General features: G+C 35.2%; 3 protein-coding genes and 1 long non-coding RNA gene across 5 annotated transcripts in view; 2 read left to right on the plus strand and 2 right to left on the minus strand.

Annotated features, from left to right (window-relative positions):
- LOC133520260 (uncharacterized) overlaps positions 1–25027 on the minus strand; it is a 380113-nt gene that overhangs the window by 143714 nt on the left and 211372 nt on the right. The window lies entirely within an intron of this gene.
- On the plus strand, positions 8355–13448 carry LOC133520251 (carbonic anhydrase 7). Its single transcript, XM_061854631.1, has 4 exons — positions 8355–8494; positions 11166–11641; positions 11994–12224; positions 12641–13448. The coding sequence occupies exons 1-4, from the start codon at positions 8446–8448 to the stop codon at positions 12845–12847; spliced, it is 963 nt and encodes a 320-aa protein (XP_061710615.1). The 5' UTR covers positions 8355–8445; the 3' UTR covers positions 12848–13448.
- On the minus strand, positions 13443–19694 carry LOC133520255 (V-type proton ATPase subunit F). Its single transcript, XM_061854634.1, has 5 exons — positions 19537–19694; positions 19327–19408; positions 17540–17745; positions 14741–14764; positions 13443–13571 (listed from the first exon to the last, which is right to left on the minus strand). The coding sequence occupies exons 1-5, from the start codon at positions 19588–19590 to the stop codon at positions 13539–13541; spliced, it is 399 nt and encodes a 132-aa protein (XP_061710618.1). The 5' UTR covers positions 19591–19694; the 3' UTR covers positions 13443–13538.
- LOC133520239 (pre-mRNA-processing factor 17) overlaps positions 19756–25027 on the plus strand; it is a 47869-nt gene continuing 42597 nt past the window's right edge. Inside the window, exons 1-7 of one of the 2 annotated variants that reach the window (XM_061854616.1) lie at positions 20024–20064; positions 20131–20327; positions 20421–20565; positions 21338–21463; positions 21698–21857; positions 22253–22368; positions 22992–23095. In XM_061854616.1, coding sequence (XP_061710600.1) covers positions 20154–20327; positions 20421–20565; positions 21338–21463; positions 21698–21857; positions 22253–22368; positions 22992–23095 — 825 coding nt within the window. In that variant the 5' untranslated portion in view covers positions 20024–20064; positions 20131–20153. Of the gene's footprint in view, positions 20328–20420; positions 20566–21337; positions 21464–21697; positions 21858–22252; positions 22369–22991; positions 23096–25027 lie in introns of both variants that reach the window. The other variant, XM_061854615.1, reaches the window with a different exon arrangement.

Raw genomic sequence — 25027 nt, forward strand, 5'->3', positions numbered from 1 at the left:
TCTTAGAATAAACTTTAAAGTTTTCTAAAAATAAAAGTTATTTTCAAAAGTTGCTGAACAAATGTTGGTCAGTTTGAGTAGTAACAGCCTACAGTTTAATTTTTTGCTCCTGTTACAGACCACACCCGGTATATCCATTGTGTTTCCTTTTACTTACCTACATATTTTTAATTTTACTTTGTGGTATTATCAGGTGTGGATAATCGTATTTTGTGCACGTATAGGGAGCGTGCATGAACTGTAGGAGGCAGCACAGGAGCTGTCAGATTTTTGGCGCGAAGCGTAAATGTGATGTTTATTGTTCCGATGTAGCCCACAAGATGGCAGAACCTACTATGCACAAGAAAACACTTGACGTGTAATTGTGCATGTTTATGGTTCCGATTCAGACCACAAGATGGCAGACCTTCCAACGCGCACGGTCCCTATATAATATTAGTAATAAAGGTTCTTAAAATTTAAGGGCCAAAGTAATAATGTGATTATTTGTTCTGTGGTTATGTGTTAAATCATCCACAGTATGGTTAGTGTATTTTATATTTACTTATGTCAAAGCTATTTCGAAAGTCAAGGTGTGTTTGTTTCAAAATAAATATTTCGTCCAATATGTTCTTTGCACTTTGGGAAGTACTTATACCGGAAAGAGACATCGAGTCCATATAAAAAGCGAAAACGGTTTTCCACTTCTAAATATTCCATTCTCTATAATTTTTTGTATGTTATTAACACAATGAACAACTCGGTTTATAGGTTTTCCTTTATTTCAAAATTTGCAAAACAAAAAAAAAAATTTTTTTTTCAAAAAAGCGAAACCTAGAAACCTACAATATATTATGCCGAAGCGATCGACATCAAAATCAAAGTGATTTGTTAAGATTTAGTAAGTGGAAACCGTTATCTCCCGAAATGGAATTTCATAGAAAAATACCGTTACTTCCTTCGATTCAAAAAGCTATTCTTCCCTCTTAACTACTGAGGATCGGCAACGCGCTTGTGACACCGACATCATTGAAGTTGCAAGCTGAATGCTGTGATGACAGCTTGCAGATCAAGCCTGTTGTACGCTCTCGTTTGCAACCATCGTGGTATACAATTATTAATATTAAAAGGGAGCAAGTAAGTTTCCATTCTGTAAAATATCCATAGCACAAAATAATGTAATATGGTGCTCTTGATTTAATCATCTTCCTCGCGTTGTCATTTTTTTTTTGCCACGGCTTGGCTTATGGGAGCCTGGGGTCCACATGGCAATAAATCCCAAGAATTAGCGTATGCACTAGTTTTTACGAAAGCGATATACATCTGACCTTCCAACCTAGAGGGTAAACTAGGCCCTGTTGGGATTATACTGGTTTCCTCACAATGATTTCAAATGATATTTTGTACTTATAAGTTCCGAAAAACTCATTGGTACGAATTTGAAAGTCGCACGATCTTACCGCTAGGCCACTAGTGCTTTTGATTTCATAATTTTAGTAAATAATGTCACACTCAGGGATCGAATACTAATACTCGTATTACCTAATATTATTTTTCATACAAATTAGCAGGTTTTCAATGTCGGTATCTCGGTGAAAAAAAAAAATGAAAAATGATTTATTCTCTCACAAGCATATTTAACAAAATACAGGTTGGTGTCCCTTTTTAGGGTTCCGTAGTCAACTAGTTAAGTATAGAAATACCTGTGTTAAGGAAGACCGCTCTTCCTTAGTGATTACCTAGAAGCTAAAAGCAAAACTATGATGGCTACAAAGTATAAACTAAACAATTAATATGTAAGTAAACTATGTAATACTAAACTAAGATGCAAGTAGCAAAGTAACTAATGTAATTTTAAATGTTCAAGTATAAGAGCCACTTTTAAGTGTTTTGCGCGCATGTGTGTGTGTGTGTGTGAGTATGTGTGTGTGTGTGTGAGTATGTGTGTGTGTGTGAGTATGTGTGTGTGTGTGTTAAGGGAATGGTGCATTGATTGATTTATATTAGATTATGATTTAAATAGATTTTCCATATCAACATAGTTTTTAGTATTTAACCAGTTTTTTTATTTTAATTTTACATTCTCTGTAGGTGGAGGGATATATATATATTTCATTATTTAAAAAGTTGTACAATTTTGCTGATTGAGGTATTTTGATAAATCGTCCTTACCTAAATACCAATCTAGAATATCACAGAAATTATTTATTATTATTTATTGTTACATACAAAATTTGTACAGCATTCCAGTGAAAACTAAGGCACTATACAAATTAATTAATTGAAGACAAAGTATATACAAGAAATAACAGGAACATAATAAAATCAAATGACATCCAGAGTTTCACAATACATCTGATATGTCTGACATATATTTGCACAGGGAGTTGCAAAAATATCACTTTCTGGTGCCCATGACAGAAGCGGGTTCAAGAGTCTTACTTAGTGCTCGCACGGCCTGAGAGTTTCTTGGGACTGCCAAGAGATTGTAAGTTTGCGGCCTCAGGAGTTTTATAAATATTTAGAGTACTAGAATGCTACGTGTTCTTTTAGTTATACCGGTAACGATCTCTGGTCTCACTTTAGGCAACGGCGTATTTTAAAGATTTGGCAACCCGGGCCAGTTAGATTCGCCGCCCCATTAAGTGATGAGCAGACATAGAAGTTTTTGTGGCAAAAACGAGTGATTGAGAAAATGAAACATCGATAAGTCAGTCATAGATGAATAATTAAAAGATGAAAATTCTAGTTGCTTTCATTTACCGGGAAATTCTAAGAAAGCAAATAAATTACAAATCCGACTATAATTTCTTTATTACATATATTAAGTATTTAAAAATAAAAACGTAAACTGTAGAATATAGTGTCAAAAAATAAGAAAACTACGAATGGGTGTATCAAAGAAGATATCGAACGTGTTGTGTATTTCGCGGTAGCTATCTTTTTAAACAATATTAAAAATATCTATAACGCTAAGGTAACATCGATAATATGTAGACATGTCGATATATGATTTTGTCAATCACTTTATTTTGCCACAAAAACTTATATGTCTAGTGATGATATCAGCAGTTAAAAGTGCATGGCGACTTTATCAATGAATTCATTCATAATTGCTCCATGCAATTTCGCGGCTCACTGTATCTCATATAAGAAAAAACCCTGTTTTGTCACCCCTTGCAGCCTGTCGCCCCGGGCCATGGCTCTTTTGGCCCTAGGCAATGGTCCTTCGACCCGGATATGAACTGATGACCTCTCAAGTAGCACAAACGCTGAAACAAGGATTACTTACACGAATCATTTGCGGTTTAAAAAAATCCACTTTTAATTTATTTGCAAGTTTTGTGGTATGGTTTGAAAAGGTTTCTTCTTAATACAATAATTAATTCATATTCATAGCCTTCTATGAATATGAATTAATTAAGAGGAAAGCTTATGAAGAGGTATGCTTATGAGAGTTATGCTTATAAGAGGTATGCTTATGAGAGGTATGCTTATGAGAGGTATGCTTACGAGAGGTATGCTTATGAGAGGTATGCTTAAGAGGAAAGTATACCACGTGATTGTCTATACAAAAAGAGAAAATGTTTTTCCACTTCTCACTATTTTCCATTCTCCATGATTTTTTAGTAAGTTATTGACACAATTTAAAAAAAACTAGGTTTATAGGATTTCCTTTTTTTTTATTTGCAAAAAAAACTTTTTGTTCCAAAAAAGCGACACCTAACCTAGAATTATAGCGATCGACATCAAAATCAAAGTGATTTGTTAAGATTTAGTCAGTGTAAACCGTTTTCTCCCGAAATCCATTTCATAGAAAAATTACCGTTACTTCGTTAGATTCAAAAAGCTATTCTTGCCTCTGTTTGCATATAAAGCTATTTTTTTTAATGAAAAACAAATGTAACCTAATATTCTATTGTCTATTACTATTGCAAACGTCATTTAAATTTTAGTTCAAATCAACATTACTTATTAGTAATGTAATGACATATGTCAGTATGCGGGTGGCACAATTCCAAAATTACTATGAAGTGTGGAATTAAAAGGAGTGAAATCTCTTATGGCAGAACTGTTGCAAAAGTGTCCAGCTGTCAGCTATAAATAATAGTTCCAAATCTCTCCAGAGTAGCGCTAGAGTAGCTAAGAAACTAGGTGTATTGACGGAGTGAAGTGCGCTGTCTATGATTTGATTTTTTTGTCCAAGTATTCTAGGTAGCTAGAGCGCCACCTATTTAAGATTTTTTGATAACACTTTTTGGTACATGGAGATTTCATTCCTTAACTCCACCTTCCATAAAAATTACTGAATTAATCGCTAGTTAAACATTAGAAAAGTATGTTACAGGCGTATTCCGATTTTGATAACAGGTTAGAATTAGATCTGGATTAGTTATGGATTACTTAGATCTTATTCAGAACCTGTTATTAAAATTTGAACACGCTCTCGGCTCACAGTCTGTGATACATTTAGGACAAGAATACCGGAATTCCTAAATACGAATACCGAACAGATTTTTACGATATTTCTATACCGGAATTGAAGAGGATCAATATCGAATTATCGGAATTTTGGTATTGGATGTTTTTAGTTCAATTTTATATAAAAATAAAATTATTACGATAACTATCAACATTATGAAATGAAAAAAATACTGTTAACGTAACAAAATATTAAAAACGGACCATTTTGAATGACTATTTAACTGATGTTACCTTAAAAAAATGATTTTTAAATGGTTATCTTCAATAACCGGTATTAATTACGGAATTCCACTATTGAGGGCCGATCGGATTTCAAAATTGGTATTAAGAATCGTCCGATTCGTTGGCTCAAAGTTAATGACCTCTGAAATTTCTTCCAACCCACATTGCTCACTCTGTACATATAACCCGATAGATTTAATGGTGTATTCTTGACCGCATTTAGAGATTAAAATGTTACATAAAGTTTTTTTGAAATCGGTCTTCAATTCTTGTCAAAATTTGTTTCTGTAATAACTCAGGCAAAAACCCTTTTTTGGCTTCGACGCCGCCACTATTTGACTTGATTTAAACATACCTATTGACAGACATTAAAGTTTTAAAGGAAACTAGTAAAATGATCTGTAAATCAAAATGCCGAATTTATGTAACGATTTTATGACCAAAAGTCAAATAATATTTTTTGCTCCTAACGGCCTCAGAAATGTGTGGTTAAAATCTGTCGGGTTATATCTTGGGTGTAAAATAGGGATATAAGACTTTTTAGAACTTGGGATAATGAAACCATTGGCAGGGTTTTGATGCTTGAAAGCCCGGGATCTTCAGCTTCAGAGCTGTAGTTAGCTCAGATTACTTAATTAATAATTTTTAGTTTTAACTAATAAATCGGCCAAGATCATGTCAGGTCATGCTCAATGTAAGGTTTCTTATTTACCATTCTGTCAAAATAGGGCAAACGGGGACTACATATTAGTAAGTATCATGTACGTTACAAGCATAAGGGAGTACCTTTGCAGCGCTTTGTACATCTTTTTACTAAGAGAAGATTTTTTATGTTCGCTATAGTTTTCACTGAAAGTATTTATGAAGTTTGAGTAATGAAAATACGGTAAACCCATCTTTCTTTAATTATTTTGTCAGTGAAGCCCCGCCAAATTAGACTTAATGGAACTGTCTTTCGATGCGCGAGGTATAGTGACCGTTTTCATTAGAAAGCCGTAAATATACAATATAATACATTTAGCAACACCCACTTTTTTGATTAATTTCTCCGTTTCCGCTACCCAAAGGTTGTTTGGAAGAGATCGCTCTTAGCGATAAGACCGCCTGTTGTCTGTCTCTACATTTAATAAATTGTTTATTTTGTTTTCTTGTATCTTTTTACTTAGGTGTGCCAATAAAGAGTATTCTATCTAACTATCTACACTTTCATCTCATCTACTATCTAACAGGCTTCATTGTAAATTCCTGTAATTCACCATAAACATATTGACAGGTGGATTATACCGTTATACCATACACAACAACTAGGTTCACATCTCTTACACAAACTACCCAATATTAAAGGCTATAAAAAAAAGCCTAATTTTCTGATTGAATCCATTTCCACGTAAAGTTTTCACTACTTTTATTTTAAATGTGTCGTAAAATCATTAGATGCTACATAAGCACAAAAGCTTTTGACTAATATTGTCCACGTTTTAACTGTGTAGGTAATCGTAACTTTTTGGGAATACTCCGGATTTTTGTCTTAATAACACACCAATCAGTCTCCTGGATCTCTAACCCACTTACTTATATCACAACGACTAATTTATACTTTGCCAACCATTTCCAAGATCTCAACTGTATAGGAAAAAATCACCGCCCAAGCTAATCTTTGAATGAAAGTCAAACCTGACCTGACATCACCACTATAACACCCTTATAAAACATATGTTTATTATACCTATCTGGTTATATTGATTGTTATGGATCTAATCAATGGTGTGTTTTAATAACTAGCCGAATAAATTGCATCATCAGATGACAATAGCGTTAAGAGATCACCTCTCCGTTAACCCTGTTAATGCGCGCGGTAGCTTAACTTTATTACTTTTAATTAATTTCAATGTAATAATTAGTAACATTAATTATTGTTAAAATTTACTGCATTACTTCTTCGTTGTCGCTCCACAATTTCACATGTAATTTGTCTTCATTTTGCGCGGCCATAATCCATGTGGACTGCACGGTGCCAGAGGGCCTTCCGCAAAAACTGAAATTCGCTGATTGCGGGGATCTTTCTCTTTTACTCCAATGAAGGCGTAATTAGAGTGACAGAGAAAGATGCCCGCAATTTCCGAACTTCGTTTTTCGCGGTTATAGCGCAGGCTACCGCCTGGCATTCGAACGTTACTTTATTTGACAGTATTTATTAAAAAAAATCCTAATACAAAAAAATATTATCGACCTCAGACTCGTGGAAGCCGTTACTAATATATTAATTTGTTTAGTTTATTATTTATTAGGCAAGACAAACAGGTACAACGGGCAAAATGCCAGGAGCCCTCGAGAGCACGAGTTCGTGAGTGTGAAAGGAACTTAATATTTGTAGAATCCCATTCGATGAATTGCTACGGGAATATGTCACAATCCACTGGGGAAATCAAGACAAAAAAGTTATTCGTTGCGTACTTCTAGAAAGAGCATTTTACGTAGGCATATAAAGCAGATAATTATATACTCCGGCAAACTCAAAAACTTTGTCAGTAGAAAAAGGCGCGTAATTCAAAATATATCGGAAATCGATCTTTCGCGCGTATTCAAAGCCGCCTCCTTCCTCTGGCTTGGTTAACTTTATCCGAAATGTCGATATTAAGTATTCAACGGTATACATTAGGTACATCGTATAGCAACCGTGAAATTATAAGTTAGACAAATATCGTTGTATATATATATAACGTTGAACAAGTCACCAAGTTCTCGGAAAACAAATGGTTTTAAGAAACATTTTAAGAAGCGTCTTTGCTTGAGATTATCAAAATTAAGTACAAAAAATACTTGATATTAAGTATTTTCGACCAAATTGGTCATAGCGCAAATTTGAACTTAATGCAAGTACGCTGCGCTTTGTCGATATCTAGTTTAGGTACTATTTATTAATTTTCTCAAGTCTCAAACTCTATTCAACCAACCACGATGGCAAGCTCTGCAAATTGCCTTGATTGTAAATTGTAACAATAGGCTCCTTATAACTCACATTGCTGGATCTTTTTAGTTTCTTTAGTCCTCTATTTTCTGCTTTATGCAATAAATTACTTTGCATCCTCTATTAGCATGAATTACTTAAACCGAGTAGAAGACGAGTAAAAGTCGTGAATAGCTTTCACCTCCCTGACCATAAAAATCCCCTGCCCTCATTTTGTCCTATTTCAATAGATGATCTACGCATATTAATAATATGTTATGGAGAAAATGAGCTGGACAGAAAAAGTAACCAACGAAGAGGTCTTAAATAGAGTTTAATAAAAGCGGTGCCTATTGAGCACCATCGAAAGCAGAAAAGGATATATATTGGAGCACCTGTTACGACACGATGAATTCATCAAGACCATCATAGAAGGGAAAGTCGAAGGAAGGAGAAAGAGAGGAAAGCCAAGATTTTTTATTTTTTTTTTAAACGGCGCAGTATTGGGGGATCGTGAGGTATAAAGCTCATAGAGCCACCAGTAGGTAGTAACTACACAATTGCGTATTAATTGTAATCTAATATGAATTGTAAGACGTAAAAATGGTACCCATATAGAAAAAATCAGTCGTTACTGACGCGACCGGGGTATCTGCAAGCATCGGAGGGTTAATATTCGTACCGATGACGCTTCAGCCCATTGAAAACGGACCGTGCAAAGAAGTCCACAAGTAGTATATAAACGCCGGCGGCCGAGGCAGGAAGCATCGCAATCGTGTCATCTCATCTTTTATATTTATCAAAAAAAGAACATGAATTCGAAAAATATCCTCGTTGTATTCGCCGTTTTGGCGGCAAACGGTAAGTTGAAAATAAATACGTGTTAATTATAAAAATAGAAGTGCATCGGATTAAATAAATTTAATTATCCTTTGAAATTGTTCAATATTTCATTTGAAGATACAAAAAAAATATTGGGTACCCTGGAAACCGTTACAGATCCTATTGAATTGGTTACTATATTATTTTAATCAGTAAAAAATAGTTTTGAAACTTAAAAACTTACAATAATTTGAGCGAAGTGCTTATTGGTACATACGGGAGTAAGAGCCCAAAGAAAAGAAAAATAAAACATACATTAAATAATGAATATTAAATTACATCAAACTCGTCGAACTTAAAAATCATCATAAAAATCCTTAAAACTAGAATTTAATTTAATTACAAGTACCTTCTTTTGCCTCAAAAATAATTAAAAATAATATTAGCATTGCTAATATTCATAACTTGCCACAAAGTATACAAGTATATGTATCAATGTAAGTGGGTCCTTTATCTTTAGGTAATTGGCTTCGTGACTTACTATAATGTTATGTTATTTACGATTTAACTATAAACATTATACAGCAAATAGCCACTATAAATATATTTGCTAACATATCTACTCTCATATATCTACCAAAAAAAACTAGTTACTCTGTGAACTGTAGACCCCGCTAGTAGAATCCTCCACAATTTCGCCATTTTGGAAAATTTGTAAAAACGGAACCAACAAAAAATATGTACCTATGCAATTAACCCGCTCACAAAATTTCACGAGAATCGATTCAGAGATACAAGCTGTAGTGGAGAACATACATACGAAAGCATTTTTGAATAAGCTGAAAGACCTTCCCTTTTGCTCGGTTAAAAATTAATCCTACTTCGATGCAATACATAACAACTAGAAAATTTGAAACGCGTAGATTTTTCCTTTGCAACGTTGAAACTCGCAAACATCCGTCAAAATATTGTCACTTTCATTTCATTCACCCATTCATAGCATGCACTCGCTGAAGTATTAGGTTTCAGGAATTCCTTTACCTACACTTAAACTTATAGAAGAAAACACTGCATATAAACTGTAATCATAAAAATATCGCGGGAGATTTTAATCGTTGTATCCAAATGTACACATAGAAAAAAGTTTGTTTTTTAGTAATTTTAGCCAAAACGGGTCAACTATAAAACAAAATAATATAATTCTTATAATCTCTAAGGAGCTTCAAATGCAAAATGGAGCACGAATCAAAATACTTTAAAGAAAATGCATAAAATGTAGGACATTGCCAGTCCATATTCACGCTTGAATTCAAAATTCCCTACGGTTGGTTGTAATTTCAAAACATCAACTGAATCAACATTAAGTAGCTATTTACATAGCATAGCGTAGCTATCGCAAATCTTTCGTAGTTATTAGTTTTTTCAACTTACTATTACTCTATATGACGCCTAATATAGTTAATCTCTTATTCAGAACTATTATTATATTTCCTACGGAATTCTGTCTAGCAATCTCGTACGCCTAAATATGCTAACTATAATATTGCACGAATTATTGCATGTCCGCTAAAGAGATGGATAATAATAACGGCCTTTAGGATAGCTATTATTTACTTATTCATCTTAAATGCATTATCGTATGCGATAATTCGGTTTGCAGATTCAGGAACTGGATAATGTCACGATTTAATCTAACCAGGCATAGATAAGGTTTTTTGTCTAATAGCAAGTGACATTAATTAATAATCAATTATGTATTTTTTTCTGTAGTCGATAGTTTTTGTATAAAACTGATAGCTAGTGCGTATATTCATACTATTGACATCATGACCGTCATTACATTGCATAATATCATATCATGTCAAATACCGTTTACATATGCTGGTAAATAACGATTTGCCGCATAAGTACACTAGAATTAAACAATTTAATATCTAGCGAGTATCAAATATCGTAACTGGCGCGCTTGTGAAAATCCCGTTATTAATTCTAAAACTTAATATTTAATCACATTTGGCAACTTATACTTAATCAAAATGAATAATCGTGTCACTGGCGGGTTAGCTTCCCAATTTGAAATACCCCTTTTTATTTACGTATTCTGTCTGTTTCTTACTGGGTATATATCTGTACCTATGTAGAGTATATAAGAATAGATAGACCTAGGTATGTGTTAATATTCCGTTACGTTTCGGCAATAACTTGTGGCTGTAATCGTATGCATCGTTTTGCATAATTCGACATTTGGTATGAATGGCAATAAAAAACCATGATTACCGTCACTATCGCGATCTGAATTTAAGATCAATGCTTTAAACAATTATTTTTCTACCCGACGCTTGTCTGAATTCGGGGCACGTACGAATTCCATAGTCACATAACTTACGCCGTCTTTTCCTAATTTATTGGTTGGGAAAGAATTAATTATACTTAAACACATTCAAACGTTATAAAAATGCATTAGATCGGTTTGACAGTTTTTGTAGAATTTTAATTTTACGTATTTTTTTCGGATATTCAACTTCAAACAATTAATTCACGATTATAAGGCTCAACTACATGTACCTATATTGAATTATTTATAGATCTTACACATTCATAACAATAATTTAAGTACACAGCAGTGGGCTCGTCCAAGTTCGAAGAGCCGTGCTAAATTTATCCTCACTCCGTGGGCTTTAGAGACTTAACATAAGTAACTTTTTTTCAGCCTCCATTGCCTTCGGCTGGGGTTACCGCGCATCTGACCAGCGGCGCTGGGCCGTGCTCCACCCCGCCTGCGGAGGCAGGCAACAATCCCCCATCGCCATCGCGGCGCGCCAGGCCATCCCCATCTCCATCCCCGCCATGGAACTCATCGGCTACCAGAACCCTCTACCAGGCCCTCTCACCTTAACAAATAACGGCCATTCAGTCACTCTAACCATCCCGAAGTACAGCTCAGAGGAAGAGAAGAAAGGATTCCGTCTACCTTACATCTTCGGCGGACCGCTAGACAACGAGTATGAAATTGAGGGCCTGCATTTCCACTGGGGTGACAAGAACAACCGTGGTTCTGAGCATACGCTTAATGACATGAGGCTGCCTCTTGAGATGCACATCGTGCACAGGAACAAGAAATACAGGAACTTGGCTGAGTCTCTGCAGCATCCTGATGGCGTTGCCGTCCTTGCTTTCTTTTACCAGGTACGGACCTACACGCTTCATATTTGTGTCTAGGTATTAAGGTCTTTGTAAAAGCCTTATTTGTCTTTAATAGCAATTTTGCCTGTCCGTATATTACAAAATAGGTACCTAACATTAATTGCAAGCGATGCAGAATTATCAAGTGTCAACATTCTCATTAATACAATCAGTGACGGACATTTTAATTACCATCTTAATGATTGTACATTACCATAAATAATCCATTTTCCAAGCATTTATTGTGGATGAAGAGCGTATCACTCAGGGCTGCTTGTTATAGAGACCAATAAGTATACTTATTCGTGCAGTGAAGCATGAGATAGCTTCAAAGCTTATTTACTTACCATTCTAGGTGGTGGAATTCGACGCCAAGCTCCTCAGCCCCATGGTGAAGAACCTGTCCATGATTGAGGCCTACAACAGCAGCATGCAGCTTCCGCACACCTTCTCCCTCTCTTCTATCCTATCTGGGCTGGACTCCGAGCGGTTCTACACGTACAAGGGCTCTCTGACCACCCCGCCTTGCGCTGAGGCCGTTACGTGGATCGTGTTCTCTGATTATCTGCCGATCTCCGTGTTCCAGGTAAGTTTGATGATATTTATTGATTTCTCAAGCAGCAACCTCTTGCCCTCTCCCGGTTACATCCTGCTAATTTAGATGGGAAAAAAGGTCTTAGGTATTGGGATTAACGAGTCCGATTTCCTGATAATGTTTTCCTTTATCGAAGCGTTATTGGTAAGTGTCAAATTATATTTCGTACAATTACTTCTGGACGTTCATTGGCAAGAGCCGAGGTTCGGTTAAAAGCTGCACGCCTTATCTCTAGGCTCCTTAGCGCATGTTTACCACCACAATCACGTAAAAAAAGCAGAATTAGGGTTGTTTGCCAAATCTTGGTGGTACGACAAATCAAACACAGTCAGTTACATTGATTCGGTGACCGCATTCGATGAACAATCCAATGTTCATACAAATTAATACACTCAAATGTTCTTCAGATGGACAACTTCCGCGGTCTCCTCTCCAACCTGAACCTGCCCCTCGTCGACAACTTCAGGCAGCTCCAGCCCCTCTTCGGCCGCCGAATTTTCGTGCGCATCACCTCCAAGAACCCCAAGTTCAAGAAGACCAAGCTCCACTACTCCAAATACGATTGGGTCGGACACAAGAAAGCCGACAACGATGTTGGCGACTTCGATGAATAGATAAAAAACGGATGTTAGCTGTTAGTTCCATAGAACCGTTACATCTTTGGATTTTATACCAGATGGCAGCACTTAAATGTCAAAGCTTCAGGCACGTTTACATTAAATCGTGTTTTTTTAGTGGATTGTAATCTGAAATATTTCAAGCTCAAGGTATCTAAATATGCAGTCTATAGCATTATCAATACATAGTCGTGTTTAGATATTTGCAATTTCCATTATATCTGATGGCAACTGCCAATAAAACTAGACATCGATTTTCTCTTGCTTGAGCTTTGTAGCTAAACTTCTTAAAGAAAAAAAAAAGAAATCACTGCTACTTGTTCATATGAAACTATTATAAACTAGTAGCGACATCTGTTGTCAAATATGGACAGTTTTAAACCATATTATATTTCAGACTTCTAAATTAAGGGAAAAAAAAGAATTCAAATTTTCAGTTCTATGGAACAAATGGAAATCACCTACTATACTTTAAAGCAATCTCTACGGGTCTTCTGTCGTTCTACTAATGTTAGAATAATTTATTATGTGTACAGTATTGTATATGTGTGAATAGTATTATTTATTATATAAGGTATTAATAAACTAGTGATTGATATTTTGTCATTTTATTTTAACTAAATACATACATGGAATATAAACAATTTATACATATATAAATAGATAATTAACTAAAATAATTGGTTATCTAGGTACTGTAGTTTTCAGATCCGAACATCGACTGAAAAAGAGAAAAAGTGCATTAGTATTGTTGTCTCAGAAATAAATAAAAAATATACATACCATCATAAATATCATAATGCACTATTTACACTTTTAGTAACACAACACTCTCTGAAAAAAAAAACACTGGCATATCAAAAAACAACACGATCATTTCATGAATTCACAAAAGAAAAATAGAACAGTTGACAGTCATAATATTTCAGGTTTTATTGTAAAATCAATCAAATCTTCCAAATAAGACCAAACATGCCCACAAACAAAAATCATGTTAGGAAAATAAAACACTCCATTGGTATTTAATTCATGATATATTCTATAATACAACTTCAACAACTATACAAGGATTTAATAATTATTACATAATTTATTAATTATTTTTAAATAGATCCATATTATAGAACGGTACAACAGTTTGAAAAAAAATAAAATCATTTGCATTTTTCTGCTTGAAATGAAAAAGTGTCATAAATAAAAATTATTAATAACCAAAACCGCTTGATACTTCAAGAAAAGAAAAATTACTAGCAATCCCCATACATACTTTACGTATTTCAAAGACTTTTTTTAACATCTTTAAGCGCCAATTACATCGACACTTCGGAAGTCAGTCCCGATTTCGGGCCTGATAATCGTTTTCCGTTTCACGGAATATCAGCACATCGTTAACAATATTTAAAATGTAAAAATATACTTTGTCTCTAATTGCCAAAAAGATTAAATGTTTAATATTTTTGCATATGAACAATTTATTTACATTTCAAAAATTGCAAACGATGTGCTGATATTTGGTGAAACGGAAAATTACTCTTACTCGGGCCCGAATTCGAGCCTGGTAAAGTGTGGATGTAATTGGCACTTTAGAAACGTGACTTCGTATAGAGATTTCGGAGTTTATTGTAAAGCATTTAAACTCTTCATGTTATACGGTTGCCTTAAAGTAAGCGATAGCCGACCGCCGAGGCAACCGACATTCGGCGAATCCAGAATCGAGGCAGTTCAATTTAACAAAAAAAAAATATGACACTTTTTCAAAAATGGAATGTAAAACGGTATTAATGTCGGATTGCACTGTTAGTTGACAAGTCAACTTTGGGTGTTCGGCGTTAGAGTATATACAGGTGCCGCGAGCAGCACACAACATGCAATAAGTTACACTCAACGTACCAGGTCCTCGGGGTTGAACATTCCCTGGAAAGAAATAAATTAAGGTTAGAAATTTATTAAGACATTCGTAAATGCGCTAGAAACCTCAATTATAGTCTTGATCTTTCATAATGACCAGGCTTCAGAGTTTTTTTAGCATGATGAGACTAAAGTGAGCTGTGGAGTGGTGATCAATAAAAATTACGTTTTATGTACAGGAGTGTTTAAAAAAAAGGGAAACAAAAACAAAAAAAATTTTTTTGTCGAATTTCACAAAAAGTCCTATAACATTTTTTGCTTCTGTTGCCATCAGGAATGCACCCTTAAAATCTCTCACAATGCTCACGGGCACCTTGTATGAATAAGGGTTAATCTTTAAAGATTCCGACACAAGACCTGACCTGACGATTCAGTTTTATGTTTATAAATTGCATATAGGTACTGTTGTGTGCAATATAATAGCAGTCAATAAGAAAATGAAAATTAGGGTAAAACTCTTGTCTCTTGTTACACGAAATAAAAGATTTTTTTTTTTTTTTTTAGATCAATTATATTAGATCTTTTTATATAATTCTTCTGTATTACTTGAAATTATTTCAGAATTAACTGTAACCTTTACTTAAAAAAATAATATTGGAAGTAAATAAAAATATCATGAAAATCGCTCAACTAGCTTGCGGAAATTCTTATAAAAACGTAAAACCCTACGAAAAAAATACAATTGCGTATTATAATTGTAATTTCGTATATTGCCTTATTTCCAACCAAAGCTTTAAATCTAAACCCATGTCGTCCAGAAAAAAAATACTTTTTATAAGACGATCTTCGTCGCAGAGTGTACAAGTGGTCCATCATTCGGACTTTGTTGTTGATTTTTGACCGACTACTTGGTTTGTCATGGGCGGCACTATAATTTAGAGCCTCAAGCAAACAAACAAAACCAAGTTTTTTGTCAAAAATCAACAACAGAGTCCGAATGATGGACCTAACATATTTTTTTTTCCTTTTAGCCTCAGAAATGGATGGTTAAAATCTTTGGGGTTCTTCGTTATCACCTTGTTTATCCTATAGGAGCGTTTTACTAGTACATGTGGCACAGGAAAATGAGGGCAATTTTTTTTTATAAAAAAACTAAGGGTGGTAATCTTCGATCGGCCCTTGCTGGTCGTTAATGATTAAATAATTTATGGGAAAATAATAAAACTAACTTTATGACTGGTATTTAATGACTACATTGGCGTGACATTTTTATTTTACTTATAAATTATAATTATACAGTGGCAATTTGATAGACATCACAAGGTAAGATAGGTGTCACAAGGAGGTTATAATGTTCTTTAATAGAGAGTATTATTGCAATGTTCTACCGCCAGAGCACTAGCACATATTGTAAACCATAGAGAAACTTATACATACTTTTTTTTAAATACAACGTCGGTGGCAAACAAGCATACGGCCCGCCTCATGGTAAGCAGTCTCCACAACCTATGTACGCTTGCAACTCCAGAGGAGTTACATACGCGTTGCCGACCCTAAATCCCCCCCCCCCCTCGTTGAGCTCTGGCAACCTTACTTACCGGCAGGAACACAACACTATGAGTAGGTTCTAGTGTTATTGGGCTGCGGTTTTCTGTAAGGTGGAGGTACTTCTCCAGTTGGGCTCTGCTCTAGATCTGGAATGATATCCACTGGCTGTGCCCTACCACTCAAAGCGAGATGACATTCACAATGCCCATACCACTCTTAAATACTTATACTTTTTCGTTTTTTTTTTGACATGACGCACGAAGATTTACGCAAATATTTTTATATGTGTATGTAGCGGGTACTAGTGGCTATCCATGTATATTTTTTCTGGAGGTGTACCTCCGCGAAAAGTAAAAAAATAAATCTGAAGAAAAATAAAATGTTTTTTTAAACAATGAAGTATAAGTACATGACGTGGGTGTAAAATGTGTATTTTGTACCCTGTTTTATTGTTGTCAAATATAATTTTATTTCGTTCATCTAACTTGAACAGTTTACAAAATATGCCACTTTCAATGATACGCTGATTTTTTTACATTATCCTGAATAACTCGAAAATAAAAGAAGATCGAGGACTGATATTAAGCATAGGGTGTTCTTAGGACTTGCCAGTACACCACCTGAAAGAATGACCAAATCCGTCATTGGGGGCACCTCTAGTTCGCTTAGCCTGCTAGACCCTTTGTGTCAGATATTTATGCATGTTTCGTTGTGCATTAATATATATTTGCAATAATTTGCAAGGGTCCTACTGTACTATCGGTATTCACAGATAACAAATTGAGGTAAAGAATGTTTTGTTCTGAAGAAGGCATATATTATTGTCAGTTTCTTCTTATCAGATAAGAGTGTGGACAAAGAAAGTGAATGTGTAAATGTATCCCTTGTTGAACTTACCTCAGCACGGGGCACGATAATCCTTGCTGGCTTCATAAAAATGGTTCTCGCACGGGATCTCCAGCACAGCGGGGTACAGTGGCGGCAACATGTCCATAGATGTGTAGTATGTTTGTCAAGTTGAACTTAGCTTAGCGCGGCGCAGGATAGAGTCCGTGCTGGCATCATAAGGATGGTCCTTGGACGGTATATCTAGCACAGCGGGTACAGAAAGGCAATATTCTCTAGATGTGTATGTTTGTCAAGATGAACTTACCTTAGCGCGGCCCAGGAATCCCAGGATAGAGTCATTGCTAGCATCATAAGGATAATCCTTGGACGGTATCTCCAGCACAGCGGGTACAAGGGGGCAATATGGTTATAGATGTGTCAGTATGTTTGTCAAGATGAACTTACCTTAGCACGGCGCAGGATCGAGTCCTTGCTGGCATCATAAGGATGGTCCTTGGACGGGATCTCCAGCACAGCAGGTACAGGCGCGGTGTGCCCATCAATGACGTGTCTGATGAGCTCAGCCACGTTCTGGTTGATGAGGATGATGTCGATGTCGTCCCGTTTGATGAACCGCTTGAAGCAATCTTCTATCTCGCTGACAGCAGTGTCTGGAAAGAAGAAGAAGAAAAATAATTTATTCGCCCAATAACATAAGAGCGATGAAGGCAAATTTATGTTGTTTGGTAGTGATGGCATAAGGTGGGTTCGTCATCCTACTGGTACCGGATACAATCCCGAGTATCAACTTCCTACGGCAAAACACGGAGGAGGTTCCGTCAAGGTGTGGGTTGCATTTTCCGAAAAAGGCATGGGTCCACTTTACAGAATTGAGGGCATAATGGACCAGAATAAATACTTAGACATTCTGGACAACGTTATGCACGAAGATTTTTGGGCCGTGGATTCGTGTTTCAGCAGGATAACGATCGAAAGCATCATGCGAAACGTGTCACGGAATGGTTGACGGTGCGGAATGACTTAAATATAATAGAACCGTTATGGGAAGAAGTAGAAAGACGGTTAAATGGTAAAAGAGTCACTAATGCCTATCAAAAGTTCCTCAATCTACTATTATTATTGAGGCTCTTGTGGAGTTTATGCCTAGACGCTGTGAAGCAGAGATCAATGCAAAAGGCTTTGCAACAAAGTATTAATGTTGTTACATTATATTCAATAAATATGTGGTTTTAGCACAAAATGTGAACCAGTTTAAAAATAAATTAGACAAGCATATTATATCTACTACTCGTTCATGATAACTATCTTTATGAATACTGGATACAGGTCATATCAGTTGTCATAACTGCCTGCCTGCTTATTTAATAATAATAAAATATTATGTTCGACTAATACTTCTTTATTTTTTATTGGTAATTAAAACCAACTTCACTTTGTTGTGATGTGATTGTTTCAAGTAATATGATGAGTATACTGTTACTTCTACATTATTTCAAAGAAACATATATATTATTTTGTAAAGCTAAAAGTAATAGACATATTCTAAAATCTTAGCTACATTGATTACTATAAATATGTTCACACAAAAAACATAAAGGTGATATATTTTTGACCGGTAGTGTATTAGAGCTTCGATATTCCACAGTGAATTTTATCGTTTAATATATAATATATATATATATATATTTGAATATAAATTTTCTGCTGTAGACCCCTTCCGAGTAAAAGCCTCCTCCAGCTGTCTTTGTCTTTTGCTGCGCTTTGCCATTCCCTACCCGCAGCAGCAACAATTTCGTCCTGCCATTTGGCTAGTGGATGTCCTCTCTTTCTAGAGCCCAGAGGTCCCTTCCATTTGATCACCTTTCCTGTTCACCTCCCGTCATTGAGCCTTATCACATGACCAGGGTCAGTCATGTAAATAAATGTTTTATCTAACTACTATTTCAGCAGTGCTATTGGTGTCAGACGAGTTGGTCCAACCAACCCTTAGCCTGGTCCTGTGATCACTAGCTACTAATTTATAAAACTGAATCTGGACTTAATTGCGTACACTTACAATAAAACTAGCTACTAGTTGTTTAGAACCTTGTATACTTTAAGAGGAAACAATAGGGTTAATAGGTACAATATTTCTAAGTTAGATATATACATAAACCGGTTTTTTGTAACATTGATATTATATAGACAAAAGTATAAATAAGTGTTTTGTAAAGCAAAAGGTAGGTACTTACTTTTGTCGACCACCATGAAATTTGGGTGTCTGTTCTTGTTGATTTCACCGATACCACCCAATAAGAATCCAACGCAGGTGTCCTGAAAGCATAACAATTTCCTTTTTACATTTTGGAACTCTTAAATACAGATATCTACAAGAAATCAAACAGAAGCCAAAACATTATCAAAATGCAATTTTCTTTTAAGTGTTAGGACATTAAAATTACCTCATCTCCGATGACGCTGATCAGTTTTCCCTTAATAGCGGATTGGAGGGCCATTTTTTAGGATTTATACTGATATTTTTGTAAATTATTTTGCGAAGAATGAGATGAGGAACTGTCACAAGGGGCTCGTCACCTGACTGATTATAGGTTTTCTGTTGTGCGGTTGGTATCGCAATTTGTTCATGGAAAACTATTCAATGTAAAGATTTGGTCGGTTTTAAAAGGAGCTGAAAGAGTCGAGGTGTATTTTTGTGAGAATTGTGTTTTTATAAAATTTTAAGATTCATAAGGTACAGATTCATTCTAAAACCTAACAACCTAAGATAAATTATTTTAGTTGTAGAATACGGCCAGAGCCAATTTTCAGCAATTGGAGTTATTATCGCTACGGAATAATATTCTATGGGTTTTTCTTTTATTTTCATATAATATAGAAGAGAAATATACACGCATTACGTCAATAAAAAAAAAACCATTGACGATAACGTCAATTTGACATTCTACTTGTTGCTGTTGACGCTATAACGTGTTTCGTATTTTCACGCAATATGCAATATTTTTAAGCCCCGAGAAACATTTAACTAATAATTCTAGTGTAAAACAGTAACTTTGACATAATGCTATCCATACAAAATTACGGTAGCAGCTCAGAAGACGACGACGACAATGAATCTGAAGGCACCAAAGTGGAGACCAACGAAAAGCTATTAACGCATTTAAAACCAATAGATCCCAGTTTATCAGTTGCTAAGAGTATGCAAATAGTTGCTGCACCTGTAGTAATGCCTACTGTAAGTATTTTTTATATAGAAAACTACGTCTTTAAACAATAATCAATTGTATACAAAATTCCATGCAGTTACATTTCACAATATGATTTCCAGAATAATGACGATACTCGTGTTTTGATACCTACTGGCGGAGAGTTGATGCATAATCCAAAATATGAAGAATTGTTTGCTCCCACATATGGACCCGAGAACCCATTCCAGACACAGCAAATGAAGGCGCACAGGAACACTCTTGCAGGTTAGTGCACTTAGGAATCGTATTTGCCATCTTGAATAGCCTTAGTTTATTAGGATCAATATCTTATTTCCTTTGTAATCCTTGCATTATTCTGAATAAAAAATGTAAGCATAAACCTTACAGGACTTAATTGAACAAAAATTTGGTAAACATACAAATTCACTGATAACATGCAAGAAGCTTGTATTAAAAATGGAGTTTTTACGAAAAAAATTGAAATATTATAGTGTTCTTGGTAGTAAGAACATACACATTGTTTATATTCACTCTTCACTTCTTATTACAAGCTTTTTTTTAAATTTGCCCTGTTAATATATTTGTAAGGGTCAAATATTAGAAGCAAAATTTGACCCATTTTTCAGTTTCTGATTGAGATGATATTTTGCATACATATGTTATGTAGGTTAGGTGACAATCCAATATTATGGTACCATTGAGCTGATCTGATAACTCTGTAATAGAACAATGCAACCTAATTGTGTTTGGGGTTTTTAGAATTGTCTCAATGAGTATTAGATGCCTGTGGAAAGACAAATACCAGAGTTAGTGATAAAAGCCAAAGGGGTGCCAAAAAAGAAATTTTTGCCAAAAAAAATATTTAGTTATTAATTAGGTACTTGCATTATTTAAAATTCTTTTGATTAGCATGCTCTTCCTCAAGGTCATTGTCATTAACGATTAGGTGAGATTGTGAACAAATGCTTACCTTATTCAATAAAAAAAATATTTGTTTTCTGACACACTTTTCATTTGTTATTCATTCGTATTACAGGTTATGTAGAGAAGGCTCACATAAGTGAGTTCCAGTTTGAGAACCAGCGGAGAACCTTTGCCAGTTACGGTTATGCCATGGATCCCTCAACTGATGGTGATGCAGAGATGGCCTGTGCTGTTGTTGGTAAGAAATACATTGATATTACGACAATATTTCTTTTTAATCATCTCCTATCTGCTCAGAGACCTATAAAAAGGCCTTCCATTCTATTCTATTTTGAACATAAGTGAAAATTACATTTTCAGGCAGGTTTTTGTTTGTGAGGTTTTTTAATACAAATTAAATGAACCATTTTTTTATTTGCTTATTTATTTATTTTGTAAAAACCATCCTAACAAAAACTTACCATGATTCTAGTGTCTGCAATGGTGGCGCCCCCTGTGGAGGCGGAAGGCAAAACAGTTTTCGAGACAATAAAGAAGAGACCTCTAGATAAAAAGAAAAGGAACAAAAATGACAATCCTGAGGACATTACTGGATTTTTGGGGCCTTGGGGAGGATATGTAGGAGAGCAAAGGTAATTGAATTTGGTTTCTTTGAAAATAAACACAATCTTATTTATTTCTTTGGATGATAAAAGGGGAAAAAAGTGATGTTGTACAGTTATTATAGAGGATTAATATCTTGCACAACAAAACTAAAAATAAGGGTCACACTTTAATAGCTTTACGAATAAGATTGGGTTCCGATACTTTTTCTTGCTTTAGTGTGCAAGCATTACCCGCGCTGGATCCGCGCATGGATATAATTGCAAGTTGTCACATAAAGACAGTGACAATCAATACGGTTGATATGACTACATACTTATCAAAGCATGACAATAAATTAAAGAAATAACTATATGACTGAGCATTGAGTACTTTTATAGGGGGGTAACATTACATTAATGTTCTTATTTTTCTGTTATTTCAGAGTAATGAAGCCAGAAGGCGATGAGGCAAAGGAGCTGGAAGAAATATTAGCGAAGAGACAGAAGCGAGGCAAAGTGGAAGAAGACAAGCCTCTGGAGGAGAAGAGTGTATTCCATAGTAAGTCGCTTGTTATATGCATTTGATTTATGAACGTTTGACAGTGTTAATTAGAATATCTGTATTCAAGTATTATTATGATTTCTGCCTTACACTAAATGGAGCTAGGATTTGTTAAAATGGATGAAAAAAAAAAACTGATTTTTCCTCGTGAGGCAAACGCCCGGACTGGCGCGGGCGCCTGCTCGTGTAACTTGCCAAGTTTTGTTGATTCTGTCAGATGCGATAGTATAATATTTGGGAATTTTCCTTCTTAGACTATTTCGGCTATTACCAATCTTGTGGACTTCAGAAAAGTATAGTTTCTTCGCGTTCTGGCTAGATAGCGCTAGTGGTCGTAATTTTTTGTTTTATTAATTCACGTTTTACTTATGTACGAAATATCATTTGATATTTACCACTAGCTTTTCGGTGAAGGAAAACATCGTGAGGAAACCTGCATACATCTGCGAAGAAATTCAAAGGTGTATGTGAAGTCCTCAATCGCATTGGGCTAGCGTGGGGACTATAGCCCGAGCCCTCTCGCACATGAGAGGAGGCCTGTGCCCAGCAGTGGGACGTATATAGGCTGTTTTTTTTTTTTTTTTTAATTATTATTATTGAGTTACAAATAAATGTTCCAGTCGACAAGGCGACGGACTACGCGGGCCGCTCGTGGCTGGCGGCGCCGCGCTCGGAGACGCAGCTGCGCAGCGACGCGCCGCCTGACAAGTGCTTCCTACCGAAGGTAATCTATCATTTATTTTACTGCTCATGCAACAAGGCCCACCATACATACTTTTACTACTTTCTCAATCATATGTTTTTCAATTTGAGGTCGTGTTACTGAGAAGCCTCAATGGTACTTGAGAGTGTTTGAAATAAGAGTCAAGCGACGCATACACTGGCCGCAAAATTGAAAATTTTTGAGCAGGCGAATAGGAAGTGTCAGAATTTTTGAGTGTAGCTAAACTTACGGTTTGTTTCATATTGCAGTGTACAAATAAGTTTTTGGCAAAAATTAACATTTTTGGTATAATGCTCATCGAGAAAGTTTTAACAACCTCAAATACAATATTTTGCGCTGTTTTATCATAGAGTTCCCATGGCCACTTCCTGTCTCCATCACCAGCTCCATGTCATCATAATATTGCGTTGTCATTCGATTTACATTTGTATGCAAAATTTTTGCTTACTCGGGAAGTGGATCAAAATTACCTTGCAAGATTTGACCGACACTAATTAATTTATTTATTTTATTTATATTTATATTTATTATTCATTAAATATGTACAGCAAAATTTTCACTATATCTAATTATACATTTGAATTGAAACCAGCGTTTAAAGACATAGTGTGCAGTAACAGCCCAAAAAGACCGAGGCCTGTGCTAGGGCTAGTTACAATATATGTGACCCAAGTTTAGAGAGCGATCGGATTTTGGATAAGTAATTTTCCTATACCTAATATAAAATGTATTCAGTCTAAGAAAAAAGCTCGATTATTTAATTAACCATGCATTACTGGCTATATACAGTGTAGTTTTCTTATTATTTTATTACATATATAGCATACTGCATACGTATATTGGGTATTAAAATTATGTAAGTAGATATATATAGTATTTGTTATACAATACAGAGACATATATATATATATTATGGAAGAAAGGAGAAATACTTATGACACAGAGTTACGTAGCAATCTATTTATTGGGGAAATATTTTAGTGTAGAATTCCTTAAATTCTGTAAAGGAAAAACTCTGGAGAAACACTTTCGTTTCTTTATTTAGCCTATTCACGTAATTTTGATTATTTTGAGTAGGCCCGTTTGAATAGCTCGATTGCAGTATGTCCTGTAGATCACCTGGTAATTTGTCAAAAATCCTAGGTCCAATATATAAGTAGTGTCTCTTAGCTGCAGCGCTGTTCTTAATTGGTATCTTATATTTACTTCTTGTGTTTCGAAGGTTTGCTGGGTTAACATTTAATACCATATCATCTATATGTCTTCCCATATACATAATTACTTGCCAGATGTATAGTTGCCGTGGTGCTAGCACTTTACTTAACCTATAGATTGCTTCAGTAGAAAAACGCCTTGGTTTTCTTTTAATAATTTTTAAAATTAGTTTCTGTGCAATTTCTATGTTTGCTATATTCTTTGCGCTACAGGCACCCCACGCTATGATTCCATACAAAAGTATAGTCTGGGTTAGGGCAAAATACACAGTTTCAAGTGTTCTCTGGTCAATTATATTTCGAAGTTCTAGAAATATATACGCGGTTTGTCTAATTTTATTAGCAATATGTTTGCAATGTAGATCCCATTTTAAGTTCTCATCAATTTCAACACCTAGGTATTTTGTTGAGTGTACCTGATCAATTGTAGTGCATGTACAGGCAACGTCGGGAGTAGAACGACATTTATGAATTTTTAAACTGATGTTTTGCTTAGGTTGTCCTGTCTTGGTTAGCGAGAAGCATATGTAGTTAGTTTTTGAGATATTTAGACTCAATAAATTTCTCTCATACCAATTTTGTATTACTGATAAGCCCTCCGATGCTCTAAGACCTACTTCATCCCAAGATTTACCCACAAAACTTATTACTGTGTCGTCAGCAAAACAAATACACTGGCATGTGTCTGATTGTAGTATTGAACTGAAATCGTTTAGGT

This window comes from Cydia pomonella, chromosome 8, assembly GCF_033807575.1.
Source record: "Cydia pomonella isolate Wapato2018A chromosome 8, ilCydPomo1, whole genome shotgun sequence".
NCBI lineage: Eukaryota > Metazoa > Arthropoda > Insecta > Lepidoptera > Tortricidae > Cydia > Cydia pomonella.